We start from the raw sequence: 15130 nt of genomic DNA on the forward strand, positions 1-15130 counted from the left end.
CACACACACGCGCGCGCGCGCGCGCGCGCTCAAGCCTTGTACGGATAAAGTTCCAGGTCTTTCTTTGGGCATCAGTTTCGAGACTTCCATAGTCGCAGATGTGTGTGTGCGTGCGTGTGTGTGACTAAGGAAAAGAATAGCTGAATCACATCTAAAAGCGAATCCTCCCAATTAGAAATCTATAATAAAAATGAAGATAATTAGGCATTCCATCAGCCTTTCAACCTCAACAGCTCTTCTCCCCAAGCCAACCCAACCTACTCCCCTCTCCTCCCCCCCGCCCCCGGCCCCTGGGAAATAAACCCAACGGCCGGAGGTAGAAGGGGCGACATCCTGGCCCGGGCTCCGCTTTCTGAAGCCTATCGGGGCACGGAATCCACCGGGGCCAGCTGGTCTCTTCTGTTGGCCGGGGGAAGAGGGGAGAGCGCCGTTCGTGGCCAAGAGCAGGGCGGGGACGTGAAGAGAGCCGGAGTTCGTGAGGGGCCGCAGCAGTCAGACGAGGGTCTAGGAAAAGGGAGCCGAGAGCCTTTTTCCAGGTTACAGAGGCGTGCGGAGGGCGAGAAGAAGCGCCTCGCGCGCAAACTCGTCCGCCTATCCCTCGGTACCGCCCAGCCGCACCAACAACCCGCCGCCTAAGCGGAAGGCAGCGCGGCTCAGGGCCCGGCCCAGGCCGGCGCATGCGCCGCAGCCCCTCCTCCGCTCCGGGCCCCCTCCCCTCCCCTCCCCTCCCTCTTCCCCGCGGGTGTGGGGCGGCGGCGGCGGCGGCGGCGCGGTGACGTCAGGGCGTTGGGGCAGCTCCTGTGACAGACAGAGCTGGAGCGGCGGGGCGGCGGCGGAGTCCGGCGGCCGAGATAGCGAGTGAGCGAGCGAACAAGCAGCGACCCCGGGGTCCAGGGAGCGAGAAGGAGAAGGAGGGGAGCGCTCGGGCGCGAGCGAGAGAAACCGCGAGCGCCAGGCTTGGGCTCGAGCCCCGGAACGGCTGAGGAGCCCGCCCGCTCCCCTCCCCTCCCCCTCCCCGGGACAGGGCCCAGCGCGCCATCCTCCCCCTCCCTCCTTCCCTCCCTCCCTCCTTCCTCCCTTCCCTCTCCCTCTCCCCCTCCCCCGCCGGTGGATGGGAGTGAAGGACGGAAGAGGTCCTGCGGAGGCGGCGGTGCAGCGCTCCGGTAAGGCGGCAAGGGTCTGCGCCCTCCCCTCTGTCTTCTCCACCGCGCTCCGGCGGCTGCGGGCCGGGCCCGGCGGCCTGACGATGTGGCTGCGCCGGTCCCCTCCCTCCCATACTCCCCTCCCCCTGCCGCCGCCTCCTCCTTCTTCTTCTCTTCTCGCTCTCAAAATGGCGGCCGCGACGGCCGTTGAGTGAGAGACACGGGAGGAGGGGGGACAGGCCGGGGAGGGCGCTGCCCTCGCTACCCTCCTCCTTGGCTCGGGTTCGGGGGGTGCCAGGGCCGCCGCGGCTCCACCCGCGGCCCTCCCCGGGAAGGGATCGCCCTCCTCCCTTGGTGACTTAGCAAGAAAAGTATTCTTGGGTAGGAAGGGCGTGGAGAGCAGGTCTCTCTCTGATCTTGGGGAAAGGGTTCGGCCCTCCTCTCCCCCGCCGCGGAAGGCGAGCTCCGCAGTCCCCACCCCACCCGCGGCTGGCGCTCAGGGACCGGGCTCAGCCCCAAGCCGCCTCGGCACCCACAGGCCTTCAGGCGTTCCGTCCCCCACCTGTCCTTAGGATGGGGTTGACCTGAGAACGATGGTCCAGCCCTTCCCTGGTCCCCCTGTGCAGTGGTCCAGCCTCTGCACCCACTGAGGAGGAGCGGCCCGACCTACCGAACCATCCGCAGCACCCACCCACCAAATCAGGCAGGATTTTCTTTTCTGCCACCGGCTCCTTCAACGGGAGTTGCCTTTTGACGTTACAGCACTGAGCTTCGAGGCCCTCAGCCATTCTCCTTCTAATCTAATCTCCCCACTCATTTAGGAAACGCAGTGCCTTCCGTAGCCTCCCAGGTGAGAAAATGCCTTTGAGGTGGTGGGCAAATTTTAACTCTACCTCTCTAGACAGAAGAGTGGAGAGGAGGAGGAGGTTTTCAATATCTGAGATAAGACAGAAAGGTGCCTTGGCTTTATTTGTGATTCTGCTTTTCTTCGGTGACTTAGCAAGAAACTCCTTGGGAGCAGGGCAGGAGATTTTCTTTTGGGGCTGGGGTTTGGGTCCAATTTATATCAATCCTTTGGTTAAGAAATTGTGCTTTGGAAGCGAAGAACCAGATTTGTGGTTTCGTTCTCAATGGACGATGTCATGCCAAGGTCCCCCCCTCCCCCTTTACTTAAGAGGCAGTCGGGAGAGAATAAAGATATTACTGATATTCCGACCTTTACTTTAACACACAGTCCTTGAGACTGATAACGTTTTAAAGGCTAAACAAAAAATTTGTGCCATTTTTGGTAATTCTGTTTTTGTTGCGAGGTGGGATCGTTTTGTGTGAATTTCATTTTGAGGCTAGGGTGGAGGAGACAGTGCTTGGGCCTTTCATACCAGTAATGTCATCCCTGCCCTTTTGCTACAGTAGTATTTGCTTGAAAAAAATTTTTTTTTCGTTTTTGCTGCAGCAGAGCTTGATTGCTGCAGGGTCCAGTCTTTTAATCGGGAAGATTTCCCGGTTGGGTATGTCGGTAGTGATATAGTGTTGAATATATTAAAAGCTGTTACTTAAAAAATTATGATTTGGGTCTAAGGCATTAGCTAGCTTTTAATCTCTCATGGGTATCTTTCAGGACACAGTTTTGCAAAATAATTGGCAGTTGCAAATTGCAGTTTTTATTAAAGCAGAAGAGTAATCTGTGTTTAGGGTGATTTATTCTTTCATGTTCTATTATAAATGATCATTGTTTGGATTGTTCACAAGGGGAGGGTCTCCTAAATGAAACAAAGCTGTTATTTTTATAAACCAGAATGGAACTTAATTTTTCACAAAATATTTCTGTATATCTTGATTTTGATGGAGTTAGCCCAATTTCGGTGCCTCTCCCACACCTTTTTTAAAAATGGGCTAATATTTGTGGTTGCTGTGAACAGCCATTGAGCCGAGGAGACTGGGTGGAGTAAGAGAGCAGAAGCTGTGAAATGCTAGATTGCCCTTTCATAGCATTTTTCTCTTGCTTATGTTTTGTAAGGTTATTTGATGCTAATTGGTACTACAACAAAGGCGTTTCTCTGTAGTAAATCTTAAAATCTCGTGTTTTTAGTTTCCACCTTTTTTGCAAGGTGGGTATTGAATGATTGGGGTAAAAAGCAATGTCCCTGCTCTAAAGCGAATACTTATTGTCTCTATGTATCTGTACATATACATACACACACACATATATATACACACTTCTTAATGTTTTTTATTGTTTTAGTTAAGTAAGTGTAGATTAACGAATGCCAGAAATATTTGGCAAAAAATTGTAGTAGGAATATTGCAAAAATCTAATGAGAACATTGCAGATGTTTTCTTTAACTTTAGTTTGCATTAAAACAGTAAGTCTGTGATTTTTAAATAATGAACATCAAAGTGAGTAAGAAAGGATAAGATAATTTGTGTTAAATGCTCTTTATATGACCCTTTCTCTTGTGTTGTCCTTTGGAAGAGACCTTTCAGTAAGGTACTACTGTAAGAGAGGGTAAGTCATTTTAATGTCTTGTATCAAGCATTCATGTGAATAGATGTTCTCAGAAGAATGTCAAATTCATGTTGTAAATGTGATTTTGATGGGCCTTATGACTTTGTCAGTGTATGATATATTTTTACATTTTTGTTATTTTTAATGTGATTAGAAAGTAGAAGGGTTCATGTGGTGAGGAATGAGGTTATTATGATAATTCACTGTGTTATGTGTCTAACATATCCCCACCCCTAGTATTTGTAGCTATAAAAGCATACTAAGAGCTGAGATTTTTCAGTAGATTATTAGTTGATTAGGGGTTTAAAATAATTTGACTTAAGTAAGAGAGCTTTTACTTCTAAATGTGTATCTATGTGTGTTTCTGGTACATGTGGCAGAATCTTTTGCTTAATTTGGAGAGCAGTTTTTAAAATTCTTCATAATTCTATACCTATAAAACTTCTAATGAGATTGGGATGGATTAATTTTTTAGTAGACTTACTTGGTATCTTTTTTTCCAGATACAATTACTCTGGTATATAAAAGATTTAGAGATGTTTCTGGAAGGGAAAAATCAGTATCTGATAATTTTTGGTTTTCCAGCTAGAATATCCGTGTTTCATTGTCTATATTTTTTCAGTGTAAATGTTGCTCCCTCTTATGCAATAAGTAATACTGTATATATGACTTTACCTTATGCCTCATATTTTCAGTGTCCAAGAAAAAATAGTACCTTACTTTTTGTTTACCTGTGGTTCATATTATTCAGAATTTGTCATCTTAATCTCAATAGGTAAGCCATAGAAACTGTGGCAGTTGTCAGCATTAGGATGGAGATATCTTAAAAAACAAATCCAAAGCAAAATCTTCGGGCATTCAGAGTGAATTTTCCAATTCTTCCCATTGAGTTCTAAAGCAGTGAGTCATGCACTCTTTTGCCAAAGGGACTTGAGGCTCAGTTGGTTTTAAACCACGCCTGTCATGTCCGCTGTGGTCCTAAAAGAGATTTTTTTACTTGGTTGTAAGTTTCTGTTGTGAAAATATTTCATTATGATGGGTAATCTGTTTTTATGCACTTTAGAGAGAGAGAAATAGTTAAAGTGGGAATTCTTTGCCACTTTTACTATACAACTTTTTTTTACTTTAAAAGTTGCTCTATTTAAAATAAAACTAAACAAAAACAAACAAAAAAACTGCTGATATAGGGACTTCTGAAAAGAAAAAGCAAACCTATTCTCCTGAAGATGCTTAGCTGTAGAGTGAATCTTAGTTGCTGAAGGCCACATGTTTTGAGAAATCTGTATTTCATGAAGATGCCATATTACATAAGCCTAACAGGTAACTGCAGTGAAGGCTTTTTGACTTGTTTTAGCTTTGTTGCTGGTTGATATGGCATGTTGGCTGGTCATTTAAGTGGAACCTTAGTTTAACTTCTGCTGTGTGTATAATTTTTAACCTTGCCACGGCAGTTACGAATTTTAATTGATATTGGTGAAATGCTTTATAGTCATTGGATGCAGGTATCATAAGGGCTTATTATTTTGATTTATTGTTTTCTCTTTAAAAGTTGGTGGCTTTTAGTTGAAACTTACCTAGTTAGGATTGATTTGTGGATTTGTCAAGGATACTTCTGGAAAAGTATCCTCTAAAGTTATTGTCATCTAACATTGTTGTAAACATTTTCCTAGAACTTTGTAAATATATTGAACATGGCATTTCATTTGTTCTGTCAGCTACTTTTTGAGATAGAATAGTATTTTTTATGGATGAGAGAACTAAAATTCAGAGAATTTCTTTTCCCAAGGTCACATGTTGGGTTAGTAGCTAGAATGAGGTAAATATTGTAGTCAGTGAATCACTTGGGTATTGCCTTGCATGATCAAACAAACATTCCTTTTTCTTTTGACAAAATGGACTCTTTTCATAACTATTTTTATGTTAATTTCTTTTCTAAAATGGTGAAAACTGGTGGCATTTATTGCCTGCATCATTTAAATTGGTATTTATTAACATGGTCTTGTATTGTAACTATTTTGCTTGCATAAGGCATTTGAATAGGGACTTCCAGAAAATGCCTAATACTGCTTTATAGTAATATTAATAAGTAAATAAATACTTGCTGCATACATACAAGTAGTAGTAATAATATCAGTAAATCAATATTAAATCTTTTAAATACATACAAGTGGTATTAACAAGTAAATAAATACTTTTTGCATTTGATTGAATATGGGGTTATGTGAAAGGAAATGAGATATCCTATAGTTCTTTATAGTGGCTAACTTCCAGTGATCTCTCTGGAATTAAGGTGAAGGAGGGAAAAGTGTTCATACTTCCTTTACAGAGATTTTATGTTGTCCCAGGAACAGGGTCATACTTACGACATAGTTGTTTCAGGGCCACAAAACTCTCACCTATAAGAAATGAATTAACCCAACTGGATAAATTTCATTTGCGTTTCTGTTCTTTGCATTTTGATTAGCTGGTCCTTGAGCGCTTATGTGCTGACAAGAATTACTGACAGTTAACTGAGGCTGTTAAGAAATTTTCTGAGAGACTGTCTTTTGATAACAGTGAAATTAAGAATCTGGGAAATTTTTAAGGAATTTAATTGAAAGCTTATGTTATTAAGGATTTGCATGTTGTGGATTAATTCACTTTTAATCTGCGGCAAAGATAAAAGGATATGTGTTATGATTTTAGTATTTTGTATGCATAAGGCATATATTTTATATTTTCATCTTCCCTTCCATAGTTGTTTTTATTTTATCAAAAATATGCTGACTGCAGAAGAAGGGAAAGTGAAGATAAAAGAGTCAATTGTATTGGGAATTCCTTGGCGGTCCAGTGGTTAGGACTCTGCGCTTTCACTACCGAGGACCTGGGTTCGATCCCTGGTCGTGGAACTAAGATCCAACAAGCCACGTGATGTGGCCTAAAAAAAAAAAAAAAAAGAGTCAATTGTATTGATTATTATTATAATTTTTTTTTTTTGGTTAACTTATTTTTTAAGGGTGGGAAAAAGCTATACATTTAGCATTATCAGAGAAAATTAAATAAAGCTGTTGACTAAAACCAAAAATGAATATTTTAGATTCTAATCCTAACTCCACAATTTATCAGCTATGAGCCTTGAGCAATAAGCCTCAGTTTCCTAATCTATATATGGATAACGTTGACAGTATGTAACTCATAGGGTGGTTGCTATTATTGGATAAAAGGCCTGTAAACCCTTCAGTAGATATTTTTTTTATTGTTAGAGACTTTTTTTAAGGAAGAGAATTAACATACAATTTAATCATAAATAAGCAGTTATTAATACATTAATATAGCTCTTACAGTTTGTTTTTTTTTTTTGACTATTACAGAAGTTTATTTAACAAAAAAGTTCAGTAAGAAAATGTACACGACCCAATTTTCATTGTAGTAAAATGTGGAGAGGGGACATGTGGAAGCAGTTGATTTCTCTGAAGACAGCCATTGTTCATACTCGTTCCAAAGCTTCTAACATGATGATACTATTTCCTCGTATTACCACCATTCCAATATTGTTCTGTTGCCCACTAGTTGCCATCTCCACACATTCATCTATCACAAGATTCATAAAGGGATCAAATCCCCTCAATATTCCTTGGACATGTCTGCCACCATTTAATTTCAATGATAACTTCTTGTCCATAAATTTCTTCAACTCGGGAGGGTGAGCTTTGCTCATGATGTCTACTCGAGGAGCTCAAAGATGCCTCCCGCTCTTATAGTTTTAAATGTATTTCTTAAGAATTAGTATTAGGGATTCTTTCCCCTTTATCCATTATGTGTATCTGAAACCAGAGATGGCTTCAGAGTTTCTTAGTAGGCAAGAAGTGCTATGTAAATCAATGCCAAATGGACTAATTCCTTTTTTTTAATATAAAATTATATTGCTCATAAGCATGTTATTTAAACTGCAAAGTACATTTATATCTTTATTTTAACAAAACTTTGTACTTTTAAATATTAATTTAAATAATCCCACGTTTTTCCTGTTTTTCTTTCTAAAAAAACCTTTTTATTTTGGAAAAATTTTAGATTTGTAGTCAAGTTGTAAAGATAGTGCAGAGAGTTCTTGTGTATACCCTGCACCCAATTTCCTCCATTGTTAACATCTTACGTTTCTGTGCTACGTTTGTGAATCTTGGTATTTACTATTAGCTAAACTCCAGACTTTATTTGGATTTCACTGTTTTTCCATTAATGGCCTCTTTCTGTTCAGATTTAATCCAGGGTACCACGTAACATTTGGTTGTCTTTTATCCTCACTCTCCTCTGGTCTGTGATAGTTTCTCAGTCTTTCCTTGTTTTTCATGACTTTTACAGTCTTGAGGAGTCCTGGTCAGGTATTCTGTAAAATGTCCTCCACACTGGGTTTGTCTGGTGTTTTTTCATGATTAGATGGGTTATGGGTTTTTGGAAAAAATACCACGGAGGTGAAGTGCACTTCTCATCACATCATGTCAGAGGCTACATGATATTTCATCACTTGGTTAACGTAGTGTTTGCCAGTTTTCTCATAAAGTTATTATTTTTCCATTCTCTTACTTTATCCTTTGGAAGTGACTCCAGTTCCATGTCGGCGGTGGGGGTGTGTGGGGGGGAGTGTCTGTTTACATAGGTTATTTGGAATTCTTCTGTAAGGTGGATTCACCTCTTCTTCCCCATTTATTAAAACAATTTACATCTTTATTTTAACTATCAGGAAAATTTTGTTTAGAATTTTAAATATTATTAATTTAAATAACCCCCAATTTTTTCTAGCTTTTTAAAAAAATAAAATATTTTAACAGTGGTTTGGAGAATAAAGATCCGAGAAAGCCTTTGAAGGAGCTATGTTTAAGTGAATTATATATCCGTCTAGAAATTACTCTTGAGAGTAAAGTTCAGTGTTGGGATTTTAGAGAAGAGCTCCACATTTGGGGGCTTGTTTGGAGGGAGACTGCTGTAATCTGAGAAGCAAAGCAAATAGGGTATCTTATTCATTGGTGCTGTGCTAGTATTTGAATCCTCCTTGTTCTTCCCTTTCCCTCAAAAAGCTTGTAAATACTGCAGCAGAAAAGAAAGTATTTTTGACCGATTGGACTCTTATTTTAAAAACAGAACTGGTAGATCTGTGTCCTGAAAGATATTTATTTTACACTAAGGAGAATTTATAACTTGAGTGCAAGGTTATTCTTGAGAATTGCAGTTATTACAGTTCTTTCAGTTGTTTTTATATCTTGCCCTTACATTGTATCACTTGTACAGAAAATATCATTGGGCTTCTACTTTTAAAAAAACTTATTCAGTACCATTACATATTTTTGTTTCTCTTTTAAATTTTCATCAATTTTTCTGTCCAGCAAACATTTATTTAGATATATTATATTCTAAGCACTGGGGATACAAACGAGATTGTCAGCCCTTGACCTCAAAGATCTTAAAATTTATGAACATGCAAAGGTAGCATAATAGTGCTATAATCAAAATATGTACTTGGTGAGATGAGGGCCCAAAGTTTTCTCTTTTTTTAAAATATTTATTATTTTGGTTGCACCAGGTCTTAGTTGCAGCACGCAGGATCTTTAATTGCGTTGTGCGGACTTCTTAGTTGCGGCATGCGTGCGAGATCTAGTTCCCCAACCAGGGATCGAGCCCCGGCCCTCTGCATTGGGAGTGAGGAGTCTTACCCATTGGACCACCAGGGAAGTCCTGAGGGCCCAAAGTTTTCAAGGAGGTCTTCACAAAGATGTTGGTTAAACATTTTTGAAGAAATCTTGTCATGTTGTTTGGGGAGTAATTTGTACCTAGTCTCATAAGTACACCTTGGTTAGTGAGGGAAGTTACATGTAGCTGTAGTTCAGTATGGCTGGAGTGATTGGTGAGTACAGAGGAGTGAGAACATTACCCTGATCTGGCCTGTAAAGTGGGTTGGCACATGGACCATCTTCGTTTGCAGACTCCATCTTAGACTCATGCAATAAAAAGCAATAAAAATTCCATGGTGGGGGGCACCAGGGATATCTGTATTGTCAGTAAGCTTCCTAGTTGAGAAGCTTACTGAAACCAGTTTTTACCCTTGAGGTGCCAGAGGATGATTTTAAGTTATGATAAGTAACATCATTAGATTTCCTTTTTAAAAAGGCAACTGTCAGCATTGTGGAAGATGCAGCTGTGGAGTGGATGGAGGTAGATAGACCTGTGGAGACTATTTAAGTGGCAGTGCAGGTTGAATGGATTCGAAAGGGATTGAGTATGTATAAATTAATAACCAGTTTGATATGGGAAGTAAGAGAAACAAGGAATGAGGAAGGTGAAGAATTGAGGTGTTTTTTGTTTTGGGCTGTTGAGCAGATATGGGTGTTTGGAAGGAGCAAGAAAGAGTTGAGGAGAACCAAGGTTGGGGGAAGTTTTTTTGGTTGTTGTTTGTGTGTGTTTTAACAGGATAACCGTTAGGTGTATTGGAGACTTGAGTTCTAAGATATTTGGTGTTTTCATGTTTTGTATGTCTACCAGTGTAATTAATAGTAGAACATTTTTGTTTATTATTTCTTATGACGCATTAAAAATTCATTCTTTCATCAGAGTGTGTTCAGTGCATTCTGTTATAAGAACTGTGCTGAGGTGCTAGAAAGTACTCCAGACAGGGGACAGCAGTAGTAAAATCATAAAGATCACAAAATGAGGAGAGGGAAGGCATGCATTACAAGGTGCTCAGTGTTAACTGGAGTTTGAGCAAAGTGGGGCTTGGTTAGAAATAAGATTTGAAATGTGGGAAGGGACCAGATCCTAATCAAAGACCTTATAAACTGTGTTAAAGCATGTGGACTTCAGGAAATAGGGAGGCAGCATAGTGCAGTGAATAAGGGCCCCAATTGTGGAGCCCAGATGCCTGTGTTCAACTCTGCTGCTTACATAGCTGTGTTACATTACACGCACACACACACACAATATAAAAGCTCGTTATTTAAATTCCCATAGGTAGTCGTGAGGAGTAAATGAACACTTCTAAAACATTTAAAGCAGTGACTAGCATATAGTAAGTGCTATTTAAATATTTGTTAAATAAAAAATAGGGAGCCAATGAAGGGTTGTTTTTAAATAAGGAAGAGATATGGTCGGATTGTATTTTAAATAGATAATTCTGGGGCTGAGTAGAAGATAGATGTTAATAGGCCAAGGCTAGGTTTAAGAAGACCTGTTGAAATTGGTCCAGTCCAGGTGGGAGACGATGGTGTGAATTGTGGTAGTACTGTTAAGGGTATACAGAGAATAATTCAACAAATATTGAGGCAGTAAACTTGGCAGATCCAGGTAATTGATTGAATATAGAAGAAGAAAGAAAAGAGTCAAGGTTGATTCCAACATAAGATATTATTTCTAAAATTTTTAAAGCAGTATTCATTTAAAGTACTTTGGATCTTAGATGTCCTCTATGCTAGTTATATTTGAGGCTTTGGTGTATATTATGTTGCTTCCATAAAAATGAGAACTAATGGCCTGAGATAATTTTTAATTTCTCTAAATGTATAGGCCTTTGCTGTTTTTCTCAGTAGGTGGAGAGAAATTTCTCTTTAAAGATCCACTGTTAACGTGGAAAACTCTCATTTAGCCCACGTCCAAAGAGCTAGAAAGCTTAAATATTGATTTTTTATGTTGTTTTTATATTATAACTTTATATTAAGATTTGTGATTATAAAAGTATAGCACCATAGTAATGCTGTAAAAATTTGAAGTGACTGCTGAATCATTAAAGAGGTTAAAATTTGTTAATCTTAACAATTAATTAATCTAATTTTTTCATTGTTTATTCATATATGATAAATAACTTTGATAGGCAGACTATTCATCACCTGTTCATTCCTTTGATAAATCTTAACTCCCCAAATCTAGATTTGTCAAATTTTAAGAATATTTTTTCTTGCCATTCAGTTTTATAAAAAGGGGGAAACTTGGTTGAAATTAGAACTTTCTTGAATTTGAATTTTCTCTAGATTCTTAATGAAATAATTAAATGGATAGGAAATTCAGTGTCCTTATATAGTATTTTAAATCTGAGTCCTGGGTTGTAGTGGTGTACATAGTGTATGATATCTGTCAGTTACGCTATTGCAGGGCTCATCAAATCTCCCCACTGAAGACAGTTGAGCGGGATGATATTTAAACTGAATCTTGAATGAATAATTGGAGTGGACATGGGAGAAGGTCGTTTGAGGTAGAGGGAAGAGCAACATATACAGATACAAAAGCATGAAAAACTATTATGTGTATGCTGGAAAGTAGTTTGCAGAGGGCATTGTAGGGTACATGTGAATATGAGGCTGGAAAGGTACATATGAGCCAGATTGATAGAATTTACAAATTCTGTGTGGTTTATAGGCAATTTGGAAGACACAATTTTAAGCAAAGGTGAGCATTATGATCAGATGTGTATTTAGGTAGTTTATGTAGGTGGCAGTGAGGAATACAGATTGGAGTTTGAAGGTCACTTAGGCGGCTTTTTCAGGAAAGAATGATAAGTGCTTGAAATAAGACAGTGACAATGAAGGTTGTTGATTGGAGAAAGGTTTAGGAGGTAGAATTGTGAATGAGTAGTGTGTGATGAGGAGAGGGAAGTATTAGAAGACATCTCAGATTTGTGGCTTGGGTGTCTGGGTGGAATTGAGAAACTGGGCGTCATTAGCCATCCATAGTAGAGAATAAGAGGAGGAATTATGTGGGATATTATGTAAAGTGCCAGATTAATTTTCCTGAACCACGGTTCTCAAGTCACTTTCTTGCCAAAAACCCATTGCCAGGTTTTTACTATATTTAGTCAGCTTTGTATATGAATAAATGCAAAGGGTACCTTACTAGAAACATGGTATTTAATAGATGTTTGTTTAATCCTAAATGGACACTCAAGGTCTTTTCTTTGGTGTCCTAGCTCACTTGCTTATTCTTTATCTTCTTGCCTGCCATGTATCCGGTGATTCAACCTTATGAAGATACTTTCTGTTCCTTATGGCATTTTCACTCTTTACCACTCCCTCCCATCTCTTTTTCTCTGTATCTTCTGACCTATATATCCTTCAAATCTGCATACCAGGTTCTCCTTTTCCAGGCAGCCTTCCCTAATTTTTTTTTTCTAACTGAAAGAAATTTTCTTTGAATTCATAATCTTAAGGTATCTACTATTTTTGTCTCTTGTTATAGCTTATATAAAACTTTATCTGATATGTCAAGTGAGTTAATGTATTTAAAGAGCCTAGAACAGTACCTTGCACATAGTACTCAGTAAATGGTGGTTGTTATTATGGTGATGTTAAGATGATTAAAACAAATTGATGTAATAGTAATAGGGCAGTCTGCCTTTACCTTCTGCCTTGTTGTGATGGCAAAACTGATTTGTTCTCTGTCCTTGGACACTAGGAAAGCAGTGTCTCTTTTATTTATTTATTTATTTATTTATTTATTTTTGGCTGTGTTGGGTCTTCGTTTCTGTGTGAGGGCTTTCTCTAGTTGCGGCAAGCGGGGGCCACTCTTCATCGCGGTGCGCGGGCCTCTCACTATCGCGGTCTCTCTTGTTGCGGAGCACAGGCTCCAGACGCGCAGGCTCAGTAGTTGTGGCTCACGGGCCCAGTTGCTCTGCGGCATGTGGGATCTTCCCAGACCAGGGCTCGAACCCGTTTACCCCTGCATTGGCAGGCAGATTCTCAACCACTGCGCCACCAGGGAAGCCCCCAGCAGTGTCTCTTTTACATTGATAATGTATGTAGAAGTGCAAAAGGTACTGTGCCATATCATCTTCAAAGTGAAGTTATTCTCTTTGTACATCTTCACTATTCTAGAACTCTATTGAGGGAAGTAAAATGGTAGACAAGCCCTTAACACTGATTATCTAAGCTTCACCACAGTTGTTTGAGTAGGTGGTGATGTTAGCTCCAGTTATATGTGGGCAAACAGGCTTAGGAAGTTTGAAGATTTGCCCAAGGTCAGTTTGTAGGTGGCCAAGTTGATATTTGAACTTCCACTATTTGACTCCAAAATTCTACACAGTAGGACCTCAAAAGTGTAGGATTTATTACTTCATTGCTTTCATATCATTTACATATTCAGCTTGTTTTAAGAGGGCCTGTCATGGGACCTATACATAGGAAAGTACTGTTTGTTTTTTCTTCTAAATTTTATTTTACATATTTATAGTTTGTTTATTTTTGTTATGGAACATGTCAACCATGCAGGAGAAGTACCTGCAGTAATGTAACAAAATATCCACATAACTACTACCTGAATTAACAGATGTTAACATTTTATCATATTTGCTTTAGAGTTTTTGTGGGGTTTTTGTTTGTTTGTTTTTTTAAAGAAATATGGCATTACAGTTAGAGTTGATATCCTCTTTCTAATCCTACTCCCCTCCCTCCCTGTTCCCAGTGGTAAAGTTCTCCTAAAGTTTGTATGTATTCTTTTGTTCTGTTTTTATACTTTTACTATACATATATGTATCCATAAACAATGTACAATAATGCTTAGAGTTTACATGAATGTTATACTGTATACTATTCTACAACTTGTTTTTTTCACCTAAAAAATGTTTTCTAGATGTATTGGTATATGTAGATCTAGTTTATTATGTTAAAGAATTTCTTATATATGATCATACTATAGTTTCTTTATACCTACAGTACAGAAATAGGCCTTTAGATTGTTTTCAAATGTTCACTATTACAGACGGTGCTGCAGTGAACATGGGAAAGGTAACTGCAGATAAGATGATAAAATTTGTTTTTTGTTTTTTCATTGCAGAGTTTATCTTAAGATTAATTAAATATTTGTTCTTTAGTAATTTTTATGCTTTGAATTGAATAAATAGAATGAATAATATTGTTGACATTGATTTTAGACCATAAATTCCTAAATTTTGTTCCACTTTCCTCAGTCTGTTCAACTGTTCAAAAACCTGTGTTCAATTCAGTATTGAGCCAGGAGTTGCACACTGGCGGCCTGTAGGACAAACTTAAGTGTAAATGCTTGGCCTTGTATCGTTAAAATTTTTTTGAGTCAATATTTTAGAGTTAGGTATTTTGTGTAAAGTCTCTATTTTTGGATTATCCTGAAAAATTAGAAGCTTTGGCAACAGTGGGGCCCACATTTTCCCATGGCAACAGTTGGCCTAAGCTGAGTCACAGCTGCCCTCCTTTATTTTTTTAATTTATTTTAAAAAAATTATTTATTTATTTATTTGGTTGTGCTGGGTCTTAGTTGCAGCAGGAGGGCTCCTTAGTTGTGGCATGTGAACACTCAGTTGCGGCATGCATGTGGCATCTAGTTCCCTGACCAGGGATCGAACCTGGGCCGCCTGCATTGGGAGCGTGGAGTCTTAACTACGGCTCCACCAGGGAAGTCCCACAGCTGCCCTCCTTTAGATGGGCATAAGCTCTCCAGGAAAACAAGTTCCTACCACTTCCTGTTACTGTTTATTATTGCCCTTGCACTGTTGTTTATA

At 39.5% G+C, this 15130-nt stretch overlaps 2 protein-coding genes across 4 annotated transcripts in view; one reads left to right on the forward strand and one right to left on the reverse strand.

Moving 5' to 3' along the window:
• Window positions 1–763: 763 nt before the first annotated feature.
• The window catches only part of PAFAH1B1 (platelet activating factor acetylhydrolase 1b regulatory subunit 1), an 81724-nt gene continuing 67357 nt past the window's right edge, over window positions 764–15130 (forward strand). Inside the window, exon 1 of one of the 3 annotated variants that reach the window (XM_036837856.1) lies at window positions 764–1163. The gene's annotated coding sequence lies outside the window, so the exon portion shown is untranslated. Of the gene's footprint in view, window positions 1164–1338; window positions 1993–15130 lie in introns of those variants that run through there. The other 2 variants (XM_036837859.1, XM_036837857.1) reach the window with 2 other exon arrangements.
• LOC118887214 (small nuclear ribonucleoprotein G) lies at window positions 6990–7394 on the reverse strand. The gene has a single exon (XM_036837860.1). The coding sequence runs from the start codon at window positions 7343–7345 to the stop codon at window positions 7115–7117; it is 231 nt and encodes a 76-aa protein (XP_036693755.1). The 5' UTR covers window positions 7346–7394; the 3' UTR covers window positions 6990–7114.

Source organism: Balaenoptera musculus, chromosome 20 (assembly GCF_009873245.2).
Source record: "Balaenoptera musculus isolate JJ_BM4_2016_0621 chromosome 20, mBalMus1.pri.v3, whole genome shotgun sequence".
Taxonomy (NCBI): Eukaryota; Metazoa; Chordata; class Mammalia; order Artiodactyla; family Balaenopteridae; genus Balaenoptera; species Balaenoptera musculus.